Source organism: Thalassophryne amazonica, chromosome 16, assembly GCF_902500255.1.
Source record: "Thalassophryne amazonica chromosome 16, fThaAma1.1, whole genome shotgun sequence".
In the NCBI taxonomy this organism is placed as follows: Eukaryota; Metazoa; Chordata; class Actinopteri; order Batrachoidiformes; family Batrachoididae; genus Thalassophryne; species Thalassophryne amazonica.
This window is the reverse complement of record NC_047118.1, coordinates 26,609,958-26,634,062: the sequence shown is the minus strand read 5'-3', so window position 1 is coordinate 26,634,062 and position 24,105 is coordinate 26,609,958. Positions and strand designations below refer to the sequence as shown.

The window sequence follows — 24,105 nt, the reverse complement described above, 5'->3', positions numbered from 1 at the left end:
CCTGGGTTTAAACACGACCCGGGTTAAGGCTATGGGTAGGGGTAAGGGTTGCCACACACCTCACACTAAGCGATGAAGCAATTCAGGCTTCTTTTACCCCCTAAGAAGATGGGGTTGTTGTTGTATTTTCTGCTTTTTGGCTTGGGAACCTATTTTCTGTTTTCTGTTTAGATTCAGGTGATAAAGGTGGCAAGAAAGGTGCAAAGAAGAAGGGCGGCTCTTTCCAGACTTTATCTGCTGTTTTCAGGGTACAGAAGTCTTACATACTACACACAACATACAAGATTGATTGCTTTGCACCTTCAGCGTGGTGCTTTCATGCAGTACGTCTTCCACCAACCAAATGTAAATATTTGGTTTACCTGAGTGGCAGCGCTTCCTCGAAGGTCTAACTCAGAGCGAGATTCAGTGCAAAAGAGTTTTGTTCTGAGTGAAAGTTTTTGTTTTGTTTTGTTTTTTTTCCCCAAGTCAGTGTAATAATGACAGTTGTTGATTCTTAGGAAAATCTTGGAAAACTAATGACCAACTTGAGGAGCACCCACCCTCACTTTGTGCGCTGTCTCATCCCCAATGAGATTAAAAAACCAGGTGGAGATTAAAAAAAAAAACAATTTACACATCCGAAAAGTTTTTTAAATGAGAATAATGTAATCAGCTGTTTCTGTTTGAAACCGGTTGTGTCATTGTTGCTGCAGGTATCATGGAAAATCATTTGGTCATCCATCAGCTACGCTGCAACGGCGTCTTGGAGGGCATCAGGATTTGCAGGAAGGGATTCCCCAGCAGGATCCTGTATGCTGATTTCAAGCAGAGGTCAACACTCAATCTTAAACTGAAAACTAAAAATACACCAAAGGCAAACTATGGTTTTGTCTGCAAGATTCTTATGGTGGCTTCTGGTGTTCCGTCTGAGCAGATACAGAATCCTGAATGCCAGCGCTATCCCAGAGGGTCAGTTTATTGATGGGAAAAAAGCTTCAGAGAAGCTTCTAGGCTCGATTGACATTGACCACACACAGTACCGATTTGGCCACACAAAGGTATGTAGCCAAGTACACCAATGACAACAATTACTGTTATTATTATTATTATTATTATTATTATTACTACTACAACACTGTTGTTTGCACTCGGGGTCGCCACAGCAAATCAAAGGTGCCTGTGCATGTTGAATTGGCACAGGTTTTATGCTGGATGCCCTTCCTGATGGAACATTACATAGAGAAATGTGGCAGGGGTGGGATTTAAAGCTGGAGCCTTCTGCACTGAAACCAAGTGCACTAACCACTTGGCCACCACCCCTGCATTATTATTATTCGTGGGGTAATTATTATTACTACACTAACTACAACAATTATTATTATTATTAATATTAGTAGTAGTAGTAGTATTTCTACTGCTACAGTTGTTATTATTTTTGCAACAACAATTATTATGCCCATTACTACTACTACAGTTATTATTGTTACTACTTCTACTGCTACTACTACTTGTTATTATTATTATGATTGTTGAAACAACAACAATTCTTCTTCTTCTTCTTCTTCTTATTATTATTATTATTACTACTACTACGACTACATTCATTATTATTACGACTACAACAATTATTATTATTATTATTACTACTACTACTACTACTACGACAAGGTGATCACAGGCCACTAGCCCTAAGCTTCACTAAAAGACCCAGAATTTAGGTAAAGTCTGTCTGAGTCGAACCGGAACCACCCGATTTCCTCTACCACCGAACCCCGGGGATACTGGAGCCGCCAAGTCCCGAACTCCCAGGTGGCCACTGCCTCCGCTCGTCGGATCCGGTACTGCTGGCAAGGAACAGAAACAGTCAGGTGTGGGTGCGGCTGCACCCATCAACACGGAGGGTGGAAACACCACCTCCACCTCTACTCAAAAACAACACTGTAGACTGGAATGTGTGTACTTATCCAATCACGTCCAATATGGTCTTCAGATGACCCTAAGCACAAGCAACAAAGTATTATTCCTTCTGGATTCACAATTGGCTGAGTTCGTTACCTCTTTGGTAGAGCGATATCTCGGTAATGAGGTGGAGATGCTGTCCTGCAGATATACCTCCCTGTTGATTAATATCAGCTGTTTCAGGTGATGGGTGACAGCTGTCACCCTGGCTGCTCCTGTGAGGCGGCAGCGCCCTCCGATGCCTGGAGCCCGCACTCCAGGCAGGGCGCCCTCTGGTGGTGGTGGGCCAGCAGTACCTCCTCTTCAGCGGCCCACACAACAAACTGGTCAGGTATGATGTCAACCATGCAAGGGCACTCCCAGTAATCCCAAAATGATGGTGGCCAAGTGGTTAATGCGCTTTGTTTCAGTGCAGAAGGTTCCGGGTTCAAATCCCACCCCTGCCACATTTCTCCATGTAATGTGGAGTTGCGTCAGGAAGGGCATCTGGCGTAAAACCTATGCCAATTCAACATGCAGATCCACCTTGGATTTGCTGTGGCGACCCGAGTGCAAACAAGGGAGCAGCCGAAGGGACTTACATTCTCCAGCCTATTGAGTAGAATATGATGATTCACGGTATCAAATGCAGCACTGAGATCTAACAGCACCAGAACCATAGTGGTGTCCAAATCCATTGCAAACAGAAGATTACTCACCACTTTAGTGAGAACCGTCTCTGTGGAATGATATTTTCTAAAAGCAGACTGCAGTGGTTCAAAAAGATTATTTTCAGTAAAGTGGTCCACAAGTTGCTGTGACACCACCTTTTCCAGAATTTTATAGCAAAATGATAGATTTGATATCAGCCTATAGTTTTCCAATACACTAGGGTCAAGATTAGATTTTTAAGTAATGGTTTAATCACTGCAGATTTGAAACAGATCCAGAAGTTAATGAGAGATTAATAATTTCCAGCACAATTGGCCCAAGAGTGGGCCACAGGTCCTTAAACAGTTTTGTTGATATAGGATCAGGTTGTGCTTCTTGTTGACGTTACGAGTTTCATCAGCACACCTAGAGAGATACTATCAAATTCTGTAAATCTAGGTAATACCACAGTAATGGAGCCCACCTCAATAGCAGGGTGTAGTGGCTGGGTTAAGGCATGCTGGGATATGTTTAATCTAATGTCTTCTATTTTCTTCTCGAAATAATCCAGGAAATCTTGTGCTGTGAAAGGAGAGCGACTTATAGGTGGTTGTCCATGAATAAGTGTTGCCACCGTGTCTAACAAGAACTTTGAGTTCTGCTTGTTTTTGTTGATCAAATCAGAGTAATAGGTCCGCTTTGTAGTCAGTAATTCATGCTTATAGTTTAAGATAGCATCATGCCACACGAGGTGGAATACTTCTAATTTTGAACTATGCCATTTTTGTTCTTGACCTCCAACCTTATGGCTGAGGCCATGCAATGTCATCGCAATGATAAATAAGGTTGTTGTTCCACTAAACACGTCAGCAAAACTGTAAACTTAGTAAGTGAGTGATCAGAGACCACTGATGTAAGAGGCATGATGTCAGTGTTTGTGACAGCAATACCATGTGCAAGAACTAAATCCAGGGTATTTCTACTCGTGTTTCGAATCCTGAATGCATTGCTGAAATCCTAATACATCCACAATTTCCATAAATGATTTGCAGAGGGGATCAGAAGGCTTATTTATATGAATGTTGAAGTCACCAACAATCAGAATGTTATCTGCACTAGTTGACAAGTTAGAGATGAACACACCAAATTACTAAACTACTAAACTAAACCTAGGTTTAAAATAAGAGCAACAGCCCCACCTTGCTTCACATCATGAGGGACATGAGTAAATATGTATGCTGGTGGGCAGGCCTCATTTAAGGGGAGGACAGCTGTAGGTTTAAGCCAGGTTTTACATAACCCAATGATATCTAAGTGATTATCCATAATTAGATCATTAATCAAAAGTGAGTTTGAGGACAGTGATCTTATGTTAATGAGACTCAGACTAAGGACCTCAGTGGGGTTGACAGTTGGACAATCTGGATTTAGGGGGTTTCCAGAGTAGCATATATAAGATGCCTAGAAGTAGGTTTAGGTTTTTCGACATGCCATGCGGGTTATAGGTAGCAGACACAACATATTTGATATTGCTGGAACAGCCAATGAGCCATCCTCAATTTCAACATCATCCAATGGAATAATGGGTATTATGTTTGCAAAGCATATCCCTCTATGATTTTTATGGACACGTCTATGGAAACAAGCCACAGTCTCAACTTGTTGAATTTCCCTCCCTGGCTCATAAACTGCACTATCACCATAGTGGATTATTATTATTATTATTATTATTATTATTTAAGTTTTGTGTGAGTATTTTTATGTGTTTTTATGAGCCAGTTGTTGAAGAAGAATTTCTGTGACCTTTGTGGGACAGACAATAAAGTTAATTCTATTCTATTCTATTCTATTCTATTATTAGTATTTCTACAATAACAACATCAATTATTACTACTACTAGTGCAGTTATAATTACTACAACTACTACTGCTGCTGCAATTAATCTTGTTATTATTATGATTATTACTACATCAATTACAACAATTGTTATTACTACTACTGCTGCTGCTACAGTTATAATTATTAATATTATTAACATTATTAATATGCTACTACTACTACAATAACAACAACAATAATTATTACTACTGCTTCTACTGTTGCTGCAGTTATAATTATTACTGCTGCTACTACTTCTACTGTTATTACTGCTACATCAATTACAACAATTATTATTATTACTACTGCTGCTACAGTTATATTACTCCCCCTCCTACTACTACTTCTATTCTTCTTCTTATTATTATTATTACTACTACTACTACTACTACTACTACTGCTGCTGCTGCTGCTGCTACAGTTATAATTATTACTCCTCCTCCTCCTATTACTACTACTTCAATTATTATTACCACCACTACTACTACTACTACTATTACTACTACTACTGCTGCTGCAGTTATAATTATTACTGCTGCTACTACTACTACTACTACTACTACTACATACTACATCAATTACAACAATTATTATTGCTACTACTGCTGCTACTGCTGTTATAATTATTACTCCTTCTCCTCCTCCTCCTCCTCCTACTACTTCTATTACTACTACTACTACTACTACTGCTGCTGCAGTTATAATTATTACTGCTGCTACTACTACTACTACTACTACTACTACTACTGTTATTACTGCTACATCAATTACAACAATTATTATTATTACTACTGCTGCTACAGTTATATTACTCCCCCTCCTACTACTACTTCTATTCTTCTTCTTCTTCTTATTATTATTATTATTATTACTACTACTACTACTACTGCTGCTGCTGCTGCTGCTACAGTTATAATTATTACTCCTCCTCGTCCTGTTACTACTACTTCAATTATTATTACCACCACCACTACTACTACTACTACTACTACTACTACTACTACTACTGCTGCTGCAGTTATAATTATTACTGCTGCTACTACTACTACTACTACTACTACTACTGTTATTACTACTAGTTACTACATCAATTACAACCATTATTATTGCTACTACTGCTGCTACTGCTGTTATAATTATTACTCCTTCTCCTCCTCCTCCTCCTACTACTACTTCTATTACTACTACTACTGCTGCTGCTGCTGCTGCTGCAGTTATAATTATTACTGCTGCTACTACTACTACTGTTATTACTACTACATCAATTACAACAATTATTATTACTACTACTACTGCTGCTACAGTTAAAATTATTACTCCTTCTCCTCCTACTACTACTGGTATTATTATTACTAGTACTGCTAATGGTATCACTGCAATTACTCTGATTATTATTATTGTTGTTGTTGTTGCTTCCAGATTTTCTTACCGTGACCCACAGAGAAAAGGAAACCCGCTGTCCATTTCCACATTTTATATTGAACAAAATCAAGCTTTCTAAGCACCTTTCCTACTGTTTATATTCTTCAATCCTCTGTTGCAGAAACAAAAATATTCCTACAGCACTTTAAATCTTTAGCTAAATGATTCAATATTTTTACCCCACGTACTGATATTCACACACGTCTCAGAGTTATTCTGGTATATTGAGGTTTGGATGTCAAACCGTTTCTGTTGATTTTTTTTTTTTTTTTATGCTCTGTGCTTTTTCTCAAGCCAACAAAGTTGTGCATTATCATGTCTCATGTTGCAGGTTTTCTTCAAAGCAGGCCTGCTTGGCACTTTGGAGGAGCTCCGAGATGAGAAACTGGCTTCTCTCGTGACACAGACCCAAGCAGTGTGTCGCGGCTATCTCATGAGAAAACAATACACCCGTTTAATTGAACAAAGGTAAGATCATGATGAAAAAATAACTCATCCCATGTGGATGAAAAATGTCGAAACAATTCGTCACCGGTTGGTCCATGTGTGGAATTATAGAAGTACTCATACAGATACAGAAAACATTTATTTATCTCAGATGGTCAATGAAGTTTCTTCAGTCCACCGGCCAGTCGTACACATTCATACCAAATAGTAAAATTCACAAGTATCGAAGGAAGAAAAATAAAAGAACTAATAAAAATAAATAAATCATCATCATCACCAAAATAAATAAAGAACAACTAAAAACAAGAATCAAAGACCAAAAAAAACAACAACAAAAAAAAACATAATGAATGGATTAAATTAAAGAATAAATCAAGCTGAAGTACATTTGTGCTTCTAATTGAAGCTGTCAGTTACATTGGGTGGCAGTGCCCATCACATCTGGCAACACTGCATTTAGCAGCTTCATAGCAGAAGGAACAAATGACTTCAAGCAGCAGTTTGCCTTCCTGGGGGACATCAATAAAAATGCCTGGACAGGGCATGATGGTGATTAACAAGACATTTAGCCTTCTGAAGGACACGTTTCTCCCAGAGAGAGTCCAGATTGCTGTGTTGTGTGTCACGTCATGTGGGTCCCTCTGTTTAGTGCGATAGATTTAATTAGGGTTTTCTGTGAAAAATGTGACTTAAAACTGAATTTTTCATCTCTTTGGCTGACATTCACCCTTCGTATATGGTACAGTGTTACCACGTGTCCTGACATTGAGCCACATCATAAATTAACCATGATGAATGATGACACTCATGACCAACACATGACCATATAGTACTATTTTATTGCATAAATGTTGACATGTACATATATTGCCCTCTACTGGTTACATGAATACCTGACTGTTACTAGCCCTTACTGGTTATTGGTCTGGTTGAAGATATGAATCACATCTGATAAAACTTTAGTGTATTCACTCACTAAATCAGAAGGTTTTTCTTGTTTTGAGGGAGGTGAAGGTGTTGAGGTTAAAATGGTGGGCTCGAGACCAGGGGGTCCTCAGTTTAAATCCCTGTCAAACCAGAAAATCCCTCAGCTCCTTTGGGCAAGGTGATTAATCTTTCAGTTCCTCCTGGTGTGCAGTTCACACCTCACATGGCAGCACGTCGGTGTAAGTGAATGTGAGGCTTACTTTTGACCTTTCTACACTCTACCCAGCATTTATTCATCAGTCAGTCTCAGCATGGATAACTTTTACAATGGAAACATGCTATAGTTGATTTTAATTTCATGGCCTGATTGATTTGATTTATGTCTGTATAGAAAGTCCGCCACTAGCTCCGATTGTCTGTGACCCCATCATGAAATGCTTGCCTCTACTGGTGGTTGGCTCTCACTGCGGTATTGTATGACCGGGAGTGACATGTTTAGCCGCATGTTCTCCTTGAATTGCTGGCTGTCTGAGTGGTGTCCAAAAAATGAGGTGGGCTTCATAGATAATTGGCAAAGCTTCTGGGAAAACCTGGTCTTGTTAGGAGAGACGGCATCCATCCCACTTTGGATGGAGCAGCTCTCATTTCTAGAAATCTGGCTAATTTTCTTAAATCCTCCAAACCGTGACTATCCAGGGTTGGGACCAGGAAGCAGAGTTGTAGTCTTACACACCTCTCTGCAGCTTCTCTCCCCCTGCCATCCCCTCATTACCCCATCCCCGTAGAGACGGTGCCTGCTCCCAGACTACCAATAACCAGCAAAAATCTATTTAAGCATAAAAATTCAAAAAGAAAAAATAATATAGCACCTTCTACTGCACCACAGACTAAAACAGTTAAATGTGGTCTATTAAACATTAGGTCTCTCTCTTCTAAGTCCCTGTTGGTAAATGATATAATAATTGATCAACATATTGATTTATTCTGCCTAACAGAAACCTGGTTACAGCAGGATGAATATGTTAGTTTAAATGAGTCAACACCCCCGAGTCACACTAACTGTCAGAATGCTCGTAGCACGGGCCGGGGCGGTGGATTAGCAGCAATCTTCCATTCCAGCTTATTAATTAATCAAAAACCCAGACAGAGCTTTAATTCATTTGAAAGCTTGTCTCTTAGTCTTGTCCATCCAAATTGGAAGTCCCAAAAACCAGTTTTATTTGTTATTATCTATCGTCCACCTGGTCGTTACTGTGAGTTTCTCTGTGAATTTTCAGACCTTTTGTCTGACTTAGTGCTTAGCTCAGATAAGATAATTATAGTGGGCGATTTTAACATCCACACAGATGCTGAGAATGACAGCCTCAACACTGCATTTAATCTATTATTAGACTCTATTGGCTTTGCTCAAAAAGTAAATGAGTCCACCCACCACTTTAATCATATCTTAGATCTTGTTCTGACTTATGGTATGGAAATAGAAGACTTAACAGTATTCCCTGAAAACTCCCTTCTGTCTGATCATTTTTTTAATAACATTTACATTTACTCTGATGGACTACCCAGCAGTAGGGAATAAGTTTCATTACACTAGAAGTCTTTCAGAAAGCGCTGTAACTAGGTTTAAGGATATGATTCCTTCTTTATGTTCTCTAATGCCATATAACAACACAGTGCAGAGTAGCTACCTAAACTCTGTAAGGGAGATAGAGTATCTCGTCAATAGTTTTACATCCTCATTGAAGACAACTTTGGATGCTGTAGCTCCTCTGAAAAAGAGAGCTTTAAATCAGAAGTGTCTGACTCCATGGTATAACTCTCAAACTCGTAGCTTAAAGCAGATAACCCGTAAGTTGGAGAGGAAATGGCGTCTCACTAATTTAGAAGATCTTCACTTAGCCTGGAAAAAGAGTCTGTTGCTCTATAAAAAAGCCCTCCGTAAAGCTAGGACATCTTTCTACTCATCACTAATTGAAGAAAATAAGAACAACCCCAGGTTTCTTTTCAGCACTGTAGCCAGGCTGACAAAGAGTCAGAGCTCTATTGAGCTGAGTATTCCATTATCTTTAACTAGTAATGAGTTCATGACTTTCTTTGCTAACAAAATTTTAACTATTAGAGAAAAAATTACTCATAACCATCCCAAAGACGTATCGTTATCTTTGGCTGCTTTCAGTGATGCCGGTATTTGGTTAGACTCTTTCTCTCCGATTGTTCTGTCTGAGTTATTTTCATTAGTTACTTCATCCAAACCATCAACATGTTTATTAGACCCCATTCCTACCAGGCTGCTCAAGGAAGCCCTACCATTATTTAATGCTTCGATCTTAAATATGATCAATCTATCTTTGTTAGTTGGCTATGTACCACAGGCTTTTAAGGTGGCAGTAATTAAACCATTACTTAAAAAGCCATCACTTGACCCAGCTATCTTAGCTAATTATAGGCCAATCTCCAACCTTCCTTTTCTCTCAAAAATTCTTGAAAGGGTAGTTGTAAAACAGCTAACTGATCATCTGCAGAGGAATGGTCTATTTGAAGAGTTTCAGTCAGGTTTTAGAATTCATCATAGTACAGAAACAGCATTAGTGAAGGTTACAAATGATCTTCTTATGGCCTCGGACAGTGGACTCATCTCTGTGCTTGTTCTGTTAGACCTCAGTGCTGCTTTTGATACTGTTGACCATAAAATTTTATTACAGAGATTAGAGCATGCCATAGGTATTAAAGGCACTGCGCTGCGGTGGTTTGAATCATATTTGTCTAATAGATTACAATTTGTTCATGTAAATGGGGAATCTTCTTCACAGACTAAAGTTAATTATGGAGTTCCACAAGGTTCTGTGCTAGGACCAATTTTATTCACTTTATATATGCTTCCCTTAGGCAGTATTATTAGACGGTATTGCTTAAATTTTCATTGTTACGCAGATGATACCCAGCTTTATCTATCCATGAAGCCAGAGGACACACACCAATTAGCTAAACTGCAGGATTGTCTTACAGACATAAAGACATGGATGACCTCTAATTTCCTGCTTTTAAACTCAGATAAAACTGAAGTTATTGTTCTTGGCCCCACAAATCTTAGAAACATGGTGTCTAACCAGATCCTTACTCTGGATGGCATTACCCTGACCTCTAGTAATACTGTGAGAAATCTTGGAGTCATTTTTGATCAGGATATGTCATTCAAAGCGCATATTAAACAAATATGTAGGACTGCTTTTTTGCATTTACGCAATATCTCTAAAATCAGAAAGGTCTTGTCTCAGAGTGATGCTGAAAAACTAATTCATGCATTTATTTCCTCTAGGCTGGACTATTGTAATTCATTATTATCAGGTTGTCCTAAAAGTTCCCTAAAAAGCCTTCAGTTAATTCAAAATGCTGCAGCTAGAGTGCTGACTGGGACTAGAAGGAGAGAGCATATCTCACCCATATTGGCCTCTCTTCATTGGCTTCCTGTTAATTCTAGAATAGAATTTAAAATTCTTCTTCTTACTTATAAGGTTTTGAATAATCAGGTCCCATCTTATCTTAGGGACCTCGTAGTACCATATCACCCCAATAGAGCGCTTCGCTCTCAGACTGCAGGCTTACTTGTAGTTCCTAGGGTTTGTAAGAGTAGAATGGGAGGCAGAGCCTTCAGCTTTCAGGCTCCTCTCCTGTGGAACCAGCTCCCAATTCAGATCAGGGAGACAGACACCCTCTCTACTTTTAAGATTAGGCTTAAAACTTTCCTTTTTGCTAAAGCTTATAGTTAGGGCTGGATCAGGTGACCCTGAACCATCCCTTAGTTATGCTGCTATAGACGTAGACTGCTGGGGGGTTCCCATGATGCACTGTTTCTTTCTCTTTTGCTCTGTATGCACCACTCTGCATTTAATCATTAGTGATCGATCTCTGCTCCCCTCCACAGCATGTCTTTTTCCTGGTTCTCTCCCTCAGCCCCAACCAGTCCCAGCAGAAGACTGCCCCTCCCTGAGCCTGGTTCTGCTGGAGGTTTCTTCCTGTTAAAAGGGAGTTTTTCCTTCCCACTGTAGCCAAGTGCTTGCTCACAGGGGGTCGTTTTGACCGTTGGGGTTTTACATCATTATTGTATGGCCTTGCCTTACAATATAAAGCGCCTTGGGGCAACTGTTTGTTGTGATTTGGCGCTATATAAAAAAAAAATTGATTGATTGATTGAAATGTGCATTCAAAGAAACTGAGTCTTCCTGAAGCAAAGGTCACTAATCTGACCTTTGAAATCTGGTGTAAATGATAAATGGACTGCATTTATATAGCACTTTTCCATCTACATCAGATGCTCAAAGCTCTTTACAAATAATGCCTCACATTCACCCTGATGTGAGGGGTGAATGTGAGGCATTCACAAAGGACAAATCTCTGTGGCCACTGTGGGGTCCGAACCCCACGGTGGCCACAGAGATGTGACATTTAGAACACATCAAGCTCTGCAGCAGCATTAAGGAGCTTGCCCTGGGCCACCTTACAGATTTTTTTCCATCTGATCTGGGAATCAAAGCGAGGATCCGCTGGTCATAAGCTCAGCACTTTATCTTTGAGGCCATTTGCCAGTATCATTTGTTGTATTTGCTCTCCAAATGGATTCCACATGACTGTGTCACAGTATCCCCTCAATTACCTTTTAATTCTGTTGATTCTGCTTTGATTTGCTGAAAAAAATCAGGAAAATCAAATGCTTTGCAAAATTGGCCCTGCAAAATAAACCTTACAGCATGTGTCCACACTTTAATATATTTTCTTTCAGTATGTTTAGTTTTGAAGCAGTAGTAGAGTAAAACTTGTTGTGATATATTTTCCAGAGATGCCCTCTGGACTCTGCAGTATAACCTGCGTTCATTCATGAATGTGAAACACTGGCCTTGGCTGAAGCTGTTCTTCAAAATAAAGCCACTCCTAAAGAGTGCCGAAACAGAAAAGGAAATGGCCAGCATGAAAGAGGAGTTCATCAAATGTAAGGAGGACCTGCTGAAGTCAGAGACGAGGAGAAAAGAGCTAGAAGAGAAAATGGTGACGTTGCTGCAAGAGAAGAATGACCTGCTCCTGCAAGTGCAGACTGTGAGCTTACCATCTTTGAAAGGCAGCAGTTGTACTGAAACGAACGCTCGAACTAGTATGAGCATACCCACACCAGCTGTCTTCAGCACCAAGGACAGTGCTTATTTTCTGCAATTTGTCTGTCTGTCATAGGAGGCTGAAAATCTTGGTGATGCAGAGGAAAGATGTGAGGGCCTGATCAAAAGCAAAATCCAGCTTGAGGCAAAACTCAAAGAGGTGTCTGAAAGACTGGAGGATGAAGAGGAAATCAACGCTGAGCTAACAGCCAAGAAGCGGAAGCTTGAAGACGAGTGCTCTGAACTTAAAAAAGACATTGATGACCTTGAGATCACATTGGCAAAAGTTGAGAAAGAGAAACACGCCATAGAGAATAAGGTTCGTTATTTTACCTGTTTGATTCCTGTGTTGTGAGTCATGACTGTCGTTCTCACAGTATACTTAACCAATTTCAATTAATGTTGGTGGAAAGTTGGCCAATGAGCCAGTGAGGATTGTAATATTTTTAGTTGCAGAGAAACCCAAAATCTAACATCAGATTCAAAAGGTCCATATTGTCAATAGATGAAGTAGAACCACAGGTCTCATTGTTTTACATGGATAGACTTATCACAATTACTTCTTCGGAAGTCTATGGAAATTGATGAACATGTCCTCACCACGTATGCTAACAAAAAGAAAGGGTTGTTTTGTACAGTATAAAAATATGAAGAACTACAAAACAAAAACAGCAATAATACATAAAAAACACAACTGTAACCATGTCTGGATGCATACGTTTTAAATTTATAAACTTCCATATTTTCCTTTAAAACCCAAAAGAAAACAAACGAACAACAAATGCAAAAATAAGTGAGACTTGAGACAACTTTCTTTTTAACAGCATCCCATTTTCATTGTATTTAATTTAATTATGCTAAAATTTGCACTACTTCAAAGGAAAACTCTGGTTTCTAAGAAATTACCGAGTAGTACATTATCCTCTGGTTGAAACAGTCATGTTGAAAGAACTAGAAACTATTTTCAAATTGTCATTTCTCAGTGACTGCATATGTCCAAAATGGTCTTCAGATTTTGATGATCAAGCCGTGTTTTCACTCTCACAGATTAACATCCCAGAGAGTTGTGGCTTGAAACTTTGACCATTCATTGCCAAACCTTAGAGGGTCTTGGAGGGTGAACCAGGTTATACTATGATTGTGATGTGGTCTCATTTTAACCGTGGCAGGATTTTTTCAAAAATTACTTTTTTCCTCCCTGTTGTGAACTTTGACATTTTTGTCATTCTTTACATTTCCATGGAGCCTGTAAAGTTGTTGTCTATGCCATGACTTCACCAGGAGGTTTCCAGAAGTGCCATCATTGTACAGATACTACTGTTGTTTGTGTGTGCACCACATGATATAAGATCTAGATGCTAGATTGCATTTGTAGCCAACCAAGATCTTTGCACTCCAGTTTATTGTGGTTACAGACTATGACCGTTCAGCATATAGATCCATGAAAGTGAGAGCACATCTTCTTATCGAGCTGAGCCAGCACATTCCTACCTACACACAATCATCTGAAAATCTCACAGCACTGCACTTTGACATGTTGTAATCACATCGGCCGTATGAGTGGAGCAAATGGTCACTGTGACCACAGTCTTCCACATGTAAAACCAAACATATATATGTGTGACACCCAGTCTTCATCTGTCATGGTCCCCATCATTATCCTCTCCCTCCAGCCTTGACTGTGGTCCTGAGTGCAGATCGTCCTCCTGACAGGCAGTTTCCATTACACTCCAAATTGTGCATTTTTAAGTAGAGAATTGAAAATTCTCTTCACGGAAACATCTGTTTCCACAAAAACTCTCATACACTTCAAAAAGGTTTTGATGCTCGCATGAGGTGCTTTTTGAAGTGATTCAAAAAAATCCTGCCATTGCAACCCTGTCATGGAAACACTTTTTCCCACTATTGCAGGTCACATGATGTAGAGAAAGAGTCACATGACATTCTAAAAATTTGTGACACCCTTATGTGTGGATAAGAGGCGTGGAGCTCGTTAAATGTTATAAGAGATGATGTTACAGTGATATTGGATGAAAAAAAAAAACCTTAGCAAAATGGCAATATTTAACAGGACTTACTGTGCCAGAACCATTGAATTAACATTTCTCATGAGAGCTTCGCTAGAATGGCAACTACCGCAAGAACACGACAACTACCACGAGAACACAGAACTCAGCAGTCATATCCCATCAGTTCATGGACACTGATGGGATACTGCCGACAACTTGTAACTAATAAGTAATATAATTAATAAGGTAACTACTAATCTAACTTGGTTATTCTTAAGATTTAGTAGTCAGCAAAGTAACTAATCAGCAAAGTAACTAACAGTTATTTTTCTGAGGACTCAATCTTAAAAATAACCAAATTAGATTACTAGTTACCTTATTAGTTACATTCAGCAGCGGCCGACAACTTGTCCGCAGCTGCTAATGAAGTAACTATAAAATAACTGTAAAATGTAACTGTATAAAGTATCTAATAATGTAACTTTTCAAAGTTACTGTGGCAACACTGCTGGACACATTATAGCATCAGGTGTAATGAGGTTAAAATCATGACTCTATACAAACTGGACACCAATCACATATTAATATCTTGTCTTCCCTGAGAAGCCTAAATTACCATAATTCTTGAAAGCACTGTGTAACTGTAGCCACATGTGAGCCAGGATGACTGCACAAATAACCAGCATTAGAGCTACATGGTTACTGAAAGTTTGCGCAAAGTCTCGAGGTGAATCTGCTAAAAATGGTGGAGCCATGAAATTTCTCCATTTCATGTTTAATTGTTGCAGGTTAAAAATCTGGTGGAGGAGATTGCTAGTCAAGATGAAAACATTGGTAAACTGACCAAAGAGAAGAAAGCCCTTCAAGAAGCCCACCAGCAAACACTGGATGATCTTCAAGTTGAAGAAGACAAAGTCAATTCTCTGACAAAAGCAAAAGCAAAGCTTGAGCAGCAAGTGGATGATGTAAGTTGTGGCAAGACTATTCTAAGTGATCAATGTTGAAAACAAATGAATCACATGCATGAAACTTGCTTTGAAGCTGGAGAGTTCATTGGAGCAAGAGAAGAAGATCCGCATGGATCTTGAAAGAGCCAAGAGGAAGCTTGAGGGTGATGTGAAACTTTCTCAAGAATCCATAATGGATCTGGAGAATGACAAACAACAAGCTGAGGAGAGAATTAAAAAGTAAGGTCACAAACTGATCGAATCTCTGTACTGGAAGTAAGTTTTGGGTTGACATTTCTTTTTGTGTCCTCACAGGAAAGATTTTGATAATAACCAGTTGGCCAGCAAGATTTCAGATGAACAATCAATGAGCGCCCAGCTTCAAAAGAAGATGAAGGAGCTCCATGTAAGAAAGTTCAGCTTTAACTTTAAATTACACATTAAGCTAGTTGCCCGTTCCTGATATTTGATGCCCGAGTGTATATATCTTTGGCACAAAAAAGAATCGAATACTCAATTGGGGCTTGAAAATAGGTGCAATCTGTTGCAAAAGTAGTTTTGCAGAATTGTGAGCAACTGGTAAAGTTTTAAAAAAGTTAAAAAAATAAATTAAAAAAGCTTGTGACATAAGGACACATCGTGATCCAAAAAACACAAATAATCAGATGTAATTTGTGCAGATGAGGTAATATGTATCTTTTATTTTAATTTTACAGATGGCTGTGGTTCTACTTTTGATAGTGCATTTGAAATAATTTTTCAGGTTACATTTAAAAGCTAAAATTAAAGCAATGCAGATTGTTTTCTATTTTGGAGTGAACGGTGCGTGATTTCATTCCATCAAGGCTTGCAGCTGGAGCTAATCCACAGCACAGATGTGTGCAGTGACTGTGCATGGGGATGCGGAGGGAGATCAGCACAGCGGCTCAACATCAGGAGAAGCCTCCTGTTTGTCCTCTGCAACATAAATCCCATGAAAAGGATGTTACACTCTTCAACAGAAGCCAGTTTTGACATGTTAACATTTTAGCTTTGTAGAAAAGTGTGGTAATAACCACTATGGAGGTTAGCGTACAGTCTGCATGGAGTATTTGTGTGCATGCCCAGAAGCTCTCGTGTCAAAGGCTGTGTTCAAAATCATTTGTTGTGTGTGTTAACCTGCTGTTTAATAATATGACTTTGGCCTGCTATTGTGATAAATTGGGGCATGCGTTCATCATTTTTAGAATCAGGAAGTCAGTGTGTGCCAAGAATCTGCAGTGGGATACCAGCTTTAATCACATGAATGAAAACTGAAGATATTTTGATTTCAGGCTCGTATTGAAGAACTAGAGGAAGAAGTTGAGGCTGAACGTGCAGTTCGAGGCAAAATAGAGAAGCAGAGGTCTGAGCTCGCTAGGGAAATTGAGGAGATCAGCGAGAGACTAGAGGAAGCTGGAGGAGCAACCACGGCTCAGATTGAGATCAACAAGAAGCGTGAAGCGGAGTTCATCAAGTTACGGCGCGACCTGGAGGAGTCCACGTTACATCATGAAGCCATGGTTGCTGGTCTGCGCAAAAAGCAGGCGGACAGTATGGCTGAGTTAGGAGAACAGATTGAGAACCTCCAAAGAATCAAACAGAAGCTGGAAAAGGAAAAGAGTGAGTACAAAATGGAAATTGACGATTTGGGGAGCAACATGGAAGCCGTTGCAAAAGCGAAGGTAAGCTTCATCAATCCCAGTTTGAGGAGTCCACAACTCATTTAATTGGCTGAAGGGTTAATCTGTGTGACCTTATCACACAAAGATTGTCCTGGAGAAGACGTGTCGTTCACTTGAAGATCAGGTTGTGGAAATGAGGGCAAAAACTGAAGAGAACACGCGACAAATCGCTGATCTCTCCACTCACAAGGCCCGCTTACAAACAGAGAATGGTAAGCCGTTTCCTTTCCTTATTATTATAAAACCACTTTCTCTTGATGGTTAACTCTCCTGTGTCTGTTGTAGGTGAGTTGACCCGACAGATGGAAGAGAGAGAGAGTCTTATTTCCCAGCTGACACGAGCAAAGCAGGGATTCAGCACACAAATCGAAGAGCTGAAAAGACTGACTGAAGAGGAAACAAAGGTAACTAAAAAAGAACCTCTTATGACATCTCCACACTGGGAAGTGTTCTTCAACGACATGTTTTTAGGTTAAAAAGTATTTTAAGATTTCCCGTTTCCACACCAAAGTTAATGATTTTGTGTTTCACATCAGACCCAAACATTTCACCATATTTTGGGAAAATTGGTCAGTTAATTTTGGTGCAGTTTTCCTAACAAACCTACAAACAGATGAGGGTGCAGTAGATGTTTCACTTTAATTTGATGGTGGACACAAAAACAATTGGAGCAACCACGGGTGCAAGTTTGGGGGATGTCTGAGCACCCTGTGGTCTTTAAGTGGTGGGACGTACTCGGCGGGTACATACATGTCTCTGGGTCCTCAGTCTTTGAGATCAAAAGGGCTGAAGAGCTTATAGAGTCATGAGGTCACTGGACCGAGGTGATGCCAGTATCTTTGCAGGCAAAGGAAAATTGAATTCTTTAGGCCCCTGGTGCTACATGTCTTACTGTATGTAAGACTTGTGAAACTTGGGCACTAATCAGTGACCTAAGATGGTGACTGGGTGTCTTTGGTACTAAGTGTCTTCGAAGAGATCCTTGGGTGCTGCTTGAATGACTTTGTATCAAACAAGCGGTTACGAAGAGAGATTAAGATGAGATGGATTGCTGTCATTGTGAGTGAGCGTCAGCTCCGACATTCTGGCCATGTGGCCCGTTTCTCTGTGCACGATCCAGCGTGCAGATGCCTGGAGAAGCTGGAGAAGGCCAAGGGGACGTCCACATTTCACCTGGCTGCTGCAGACAGGTGGCTATTTAAGAGATGAGGGAATGAACCAGTTGTCTACTTAGGTGGTTGCTGTCCAGGACACAAGCTGGTTCCGTGGTGTTGTGGATGTGGCAGAAGCAGCACCACTGCATGGTCCCAGACCAGACTTGAGTTCAGCACATGACCACATCTGCTTTTTAGATTTCCACACCTTTGAGCTGGATGTAAGATAAAACCCGTTATGTCCTAGACAGATGTAATTATGGTGACATTTCCAAACAGTTGCATGTTTTTGATTGATTAGGCCTTTCTTTCTCCAGGCTAAGAACGCTTTGGCTCACAGTTTGCAGTCAGCTCGTCATGACTGTGATCTCCTTCGTGAGCAGTATGAGGAGGAGCAGGAGGCCAAAGCTGAGCTGCAGCGCGCGCTGTCCAAAGCCAACACCGAGGTGGCTGTTTGGAGAAACAAATATGAAACCGACGCCATCCATCGGACCGAAGAGCTGGAAGAGGCAAAGTAATTACATCCACTCAGTAACCACATGTGCTCACTTATCAAACACTCATCAAGCCTTTATTTATTTATTTATCTTGTGCTATTTTATGATCAGACATTCTGGTTCTGTAAATCTTCAAAAAGAGCTTTGTATTTGTTATGTTAAAAGAAACACTGACATCCTTGGATAAGTAAACCAGTACTGCAATTTCCAAATCATGCAAAAATTACAGAAACTCAGGCCTGATCCAGGTCAGGTTCAAACCAATGACCTTCATACTGCAAGATGTCACTGCACCACTGCACTGCTTTCATCACAGTTTTGACTCTCTCAGCTTAATATTGGCTGTAAAACAGAACCTCCAATGAACATTAGTGATGCATGGGTCTGTTTTTTTTTCTTCCATTGTCCTCATGAATAACGTCCTACATTTACACTGATGTTCCAGTGCAGCATCGTTGCCAACAAAATAAGGACTGCATTTTTTCCACCTAGTAGATGCTCAAAACCAACCAAGCTGGTAACCATTTTTACAATTAGGTGGACTGAGACAATACAGAGGACACAGACAGGAAGCAGGATTCAAACCCAGGCCTGTGTATCAGCAGGCCGGCTCATTATCCACTGAGCTACCTGCTCTACGAATTGCACTTATCATGCAAAAAAAGCTGCTTTCATAAACTGGTGAATCATATTCTTTAGATTGTTATAGTTGATGCAGCAATAAGTAACATTTCAGTGCAGTCAGACTCTGGATGAAAATAAAAAAACACAATTACTTATAATTGAGAGATGCTGCTGTTTTCAACCATTTGGCTTCTGTCACTGGTGATGTAGATCATTCTGGAATAAAAAAGACTGAATTATTTACTGCTATTATTATGACTGCTGGGATAGACTCCAGTTCACTGTGACCCTTAACTGGAGTAAGTGACTGAAGATGAGTGACGGATGATTGAATTATTTACCTGGATCTGATGCAGAGAGGTGCATAATTCCATCTTCTTACTCGGGTCAGCCACAGTCAAACAATCTTTATCTTATGGAGTTGTTACCGTTGTGCAGTGATGAGTTTTTCCCAACACTAACGACTTCCTGCTTGATCCATGAATTAAATTATTACCTTGAAAGTATAGAATTTATATATATATATATATATATATATATATATATATATATATATATATATATATATATAAACAAATCAATTTCAGTAGTGACATAGTGTATATAAGACAAGTGTTGATAGAAATACTTTGATTTGCTTTGAAACTTCAGATCCAGCGTGGTAATCTGAATGGTTTGAGGATTTATGTGCTGTAAAAGAGCCACCGTGTTCTGTAACGTCTCATAATGAGGACGGAACCCGGGTTAATGAATAAAATTCATATTTTCATCTTAAATTCAAATTCAAAATTCACCTTAAAGGTGTAGTGGCACTGGACTTTTTAAGATTTAAATCATTAAAATAATTTTCTTTGGCATCACTATTATTTTATTCCTTACCATTTTGATAAGGGATTCATAATGTGATATTGCCAATATGATCAAAATTGATGCATCCTGGAAACAATTTAGAATTTCAGCCCCTGAGGGGAAGAAATTCAAGGGATCAGATGCTATGACCGACATTTGGTAGATCTGGAAGTGATTGACAAGAAATCTTGTGGATGTTAACATAAGATGGGTCACAGGTAATCACCAAACCTTACACATGTGCTCACGCAGTTCCTCCTGTAGTTAGCCTGCATGACGGCAATGAAGGAAAAGCCAAAATTCACTATGGAATTTCGCTCCAGATCAATATGACCCCTTCATTAAAATTAACTGTAATTTTGCAACTTGTTACAAAAAGTCTAACAAACTGCCCCCCCCCCCCCCCCCCCAAAAAAAACATTATAATGCTTGGGTTTCAGCAGAAAATAAATTTTCCCAGTTTTGTTAAATTTGAAAGGCCCAATAGCTTTAACTTAAAAAAAGGAAAAAAAATTATGAGAGTACATGGTTTGAATGTAACTGATCATATGAATGTCCAGATATTCTCTCAGATCATGGTATTTGTGTAAACAATAGCTCACTATGTACGCGGCTTTCTTAAATTATGTTAATGTCAACCTGTTGTCGTCACAATCTGTATGTGACGACATTCTGTAGCCTTGCAATGCCACAAAATGCAAACACAGTCTAAAATTTTATCTGATGAGGATACTGAACCAATATCCATAAATGACGATATTTGACATTGGACATAAGTTGATCAGCATAGGATAAAAGTGAAAATTCACCTTCTTAAATTCATGACTGTTTGGTAGCTGACCAGAGTGGGTTGATTCAAAGAACAAACTCCACTGTGGATGTGAAGGTTTGCTGCTTGGGGTTCCTCTCTGTGTTAAATAAAAGCAGCTGCAGTTGCTTTGTAGTGACATTGAAACTTAAAGCCCAAATTCAAAACTGTACGTAACTACAGTGCTCGTGAAAACTTTGCAACAATCCGTATTTGTCGCCAAAATCTCACTTTCACTGTGTTACTGTGCACAAATCCAAATACCACCTTTTACTTTTTTCACAGGAAAAAGCTTGCACAGCGCCTCCAAGAGGCTGAAGAACAAGTTGAAGCTGTGAATTCCAAATGTGCTTCACTGGAGAAAACCAAACAGCGACTCAATAACGAGATGGAGGATCTCATGGTTGACGTAGAACGGTCCAACAGCATAGCAGCCAATCTTGACAAGAAACAAAGAAGCTTTGACAAGGTTTTTTATTCCAGAGTGACACTGAGGCGGCACTTTATTGGTTTCACATGTTCAGATTGGTGCTGACGTTTGACTGACTTCAGGTTATTGCTGACTGGAAACAAAGATTTGAGGAGTCTCAGGCAGAGCTCGAAGGAGCCCAGAAGGAATCCCGAGCTTTGAGTACTGAACTTTTCAAACTGAAGAACTTGTACGAGGAAGCTCTCGATCAACTAGAGACGATGAAACGGGAAAATAAAAACCTGCAACGTGAGTTAAATGTTCTCACACGACACACAAATTTGCTACAGATGACTTAAAAGATTTCAAAAATGACATTTAAACTTACCTCATTCTATGATTTTGGAAACACAGAGGAGATTACAGATCTGACAGAGCAACTTGGAGAAAGTGGAAAAACAGTCCATGAACTGGAGAAATTTAAAAAGCAGATGGAGACGGAAAAGTCAGATATCCAAGTGGCGCTAGAAGAAGCTGAGGTAGGACTTAAGAAATAGCAGGCATAACAATTAAATAGATAAAATTACAGCTTCTACATCATTAGAAGATATAATTTATCCTTTTAAATTCAGTGTATTCCTTGTCATTATAGAATATTGTCAAAGTAATGTAAATAAACATCTACTGCACATGAACATATCTTTTAAGGCTTCCTTGGAACAAGAGGAAACCAAGATCCTGCGTATACAAATGGAGCTGAGCCAGGTGAAGGGTGAAGTGGACCGCAAAATAGCAGAGAAAGATGAGGAGATTGAGCAGATTAAGAGGAACAACCAAAGAGTGGTTGACTCCATGCAGTCCGCTCTGGACGCTGAGGTCCGGAGCCGGAATGATGCCCTGAGAGTTAAGAAGAAGATGGAGGGAGACCTCAATGAGATGGAGATTCAGCTGAGCCACTCGAACAGGCAGGCAGCCGAGGCTCAGAAGCAGCTCAGAAATATTCAGGCACAACTCAAGGTACAACCCATAACCGTGCCACATTCACACAGTGAAACCACCTGTTCCAGGAGCATCTGCAACACAGTGGTCTTTATTAGAAGCACCGTGTTCCTACGGTGTTGTAAACTAAGTGTAGTACTAGTAGGCAAATACATATATGACAGTTTACCACCCGACCCGCCAAAAATTCTAGAAAATGGTTTTCAACTGTTTCTGGTAATAGTGGGTGTAGAGAACAACACACTAAAAGTCTACTAAAATCAAATTTCCAGAAAGTTGTCAAATTCACAGTGGCATCCAAGATGGCCAATAAAATTTGAAAGTAGCTGTAACTCCCTTACTATTCACTCTGGGATCATAATTTTTGTGCCTATACCTAAGTTTTTGGAGGCAAGGAATTCAGTCAGTGCAAGCAAAAAAACAAAAACAAAAAAAAAAACAACCAACAAAAAAAAAACATTGGACAATCCATCCATCACAAAATCCAAGATGGCAGCCTAAACGGCTGCTGATACTTTAAGATCCATGTAACTCCACTGTTTGCTCTGAGAATAGTGATGGAGAAGTACAGAGAAGGCCAGAAGGAGTTACATTGTGTCTTTGTGGATCTAGTGAAAGCTTATGACAGGGTGCCAAGAGAAGAGTTGTGGTACTGTATGAGGAAGTCTGGAGTGGCAGAGAAGTATGTGAGGGTAGTGCAGGACACGTACAAGAATAGTGTGACAGCAGTGAGATGTGCAGTAGGAATGGCATTCATTCAAGGTAGAGGTGGGATTACACCAAGGATCAGTTCTGAGTCCTTTTTTGTTCGCAGTGGTGGTGGACAGGTTAACAGATGACATCAGACAGGAGTCTCCATGGACTATGATGTTTGCAGATGACATTATGATCTGTAGTGAGAGTAGAGAGCAAGTTGAGTCTAGCCTGGAGATATGCTCTGGAGAGCAGGGCAATGAAAGTTAGTAGGAGCCAGACTGAGTCCATGTGTGTGAATGAGAGGGAGCCCAGTGGAGTTACAAGGAGTAGAAGTGGTGAAAGTAGATGAGTTTAAATAGTTGGGGTCAACTGTCCAATGTAATGGAGAGTGTGGTAGAGAGGTGAAGAAGAAAGTGAAGGCAGGGTGGAGTGGGTGGAGAAAGGTGGCAGGAGTGATTTGTGACAGAAGAATATCAGCAAGAGTGAAGGAGAAAGTCTACAAGACAGTGGTGAGGCCAACTATGTTGGACGGCTTAGAGATGGTGGCACTAACAAAAAGACAGGAGGTGGAGCTTTTTCTCCATACCAAAGATCTGCAATGTATATCACATCCTATAAAAGCGTGAATGAACAGCAGACAGGAACCCAAGTGCAGAGGCAGAATTACTGATGCTGCATTCGACTTGTCTGATTGTAAATAGAGGTTCTTTTTGTCGGGTTCAACGTAGTAAAGGAGGAGAAATAAGAGGTCGGTATCTTCTCCGGTCAGAGTTGTGGAATGGAATTGGGATGTCTCAACTGATACCTTGGCAATGTCCACGTCTGCATCACCTGGTGCACCCTTTATATAACGGCTGAGTAGATCCTTGTCATTTGATTGGTGCTTTATAGGTCCTGTGACATGGGTTATTCATCCCATTTGTGTTGCGTTGCATTTACCTTGCAAATTTGGTTCTATATGTTTGACCACCACACACACATGCACACACACCACGTGTGCACACACTAGTGGCGGCAGTGT

General features: G+C 39.9%; 1 protein-coding gene across 2 annotated transcripts in view; it reads left to right on the top strand.

Moving 5' to 3' along the window:
* Window positions 1–24,105, top strand: part of LOC117528651 (myosin heavy chain, fast skeletal muscle-like) — a 50,451-nt gene that overhangs the window by 16,997 nt on the left and 9,349 nt on the right. Inside the window, exons 16-33 of one of the 2 annotated variants that reach the window (XM_034191284.1) lie at window positions 170–248; window positions 501–588; window positions 696–813; window positions 917–1,040; window positions 6,203–6,339; window positions 12,078–12,333; window positions 12,466–12,708; window positions 15,187–15,363; window positions 15,440–15,585; window positions 15,661–15,751; window positions 16,659–17,048; window positions 17,134–17,260; window positions 17,334–17,452; window positions 18,520–18,716; window positions 21,266–21,449; window positions 21,533–21,698; window positions 21,804–21,928; window positions 22,098–22,406. In XM_034191284.1, the coding sequence (XP_034047175.1) occupies window positions 170–248; window positions 501–588; window positions 696–813; window positions 917–1,040; window positions 6,203–6,339; window positions 12,078–12,333; window positions 12,466–12,708; window positions 15,187–15,363; window positions 15,440–15,585; window positions 15,661–15,751; window positions 16,659–17,048; window positions 17,134–17,260; window positions 17,334–17,452; window positions 18,520–18,716; window positions 21,266–21,449; window positions 21,533–21,698; window positions 21,804–21,928; window positions 22,098–22,406 (3,076 nt within the window). The remainder of the gene's footprint in view (window positions 1–169; window positions 249–500; window positions 589–695; window positions 814–916; window positions 1,041–6,202; window positions 6,340–12,077; window positions 12,334–12,465; window positions 12,709–15,186; window positions 15,364–15,439; window positions 15,586–15,660; window positions 15,752–16,658; window positions 17,049–17,133; window positions 17,261–17,333; window positions 17,453–18,519; window positions 18,717–21,265; window positions 21,450–21,532; window positions 21,699–21,803; window positions 21,929–22,097; window positions 22,407–24,105) is intronic. The other variant, XM_034191283.1, reaches the window with a different exon arrangement.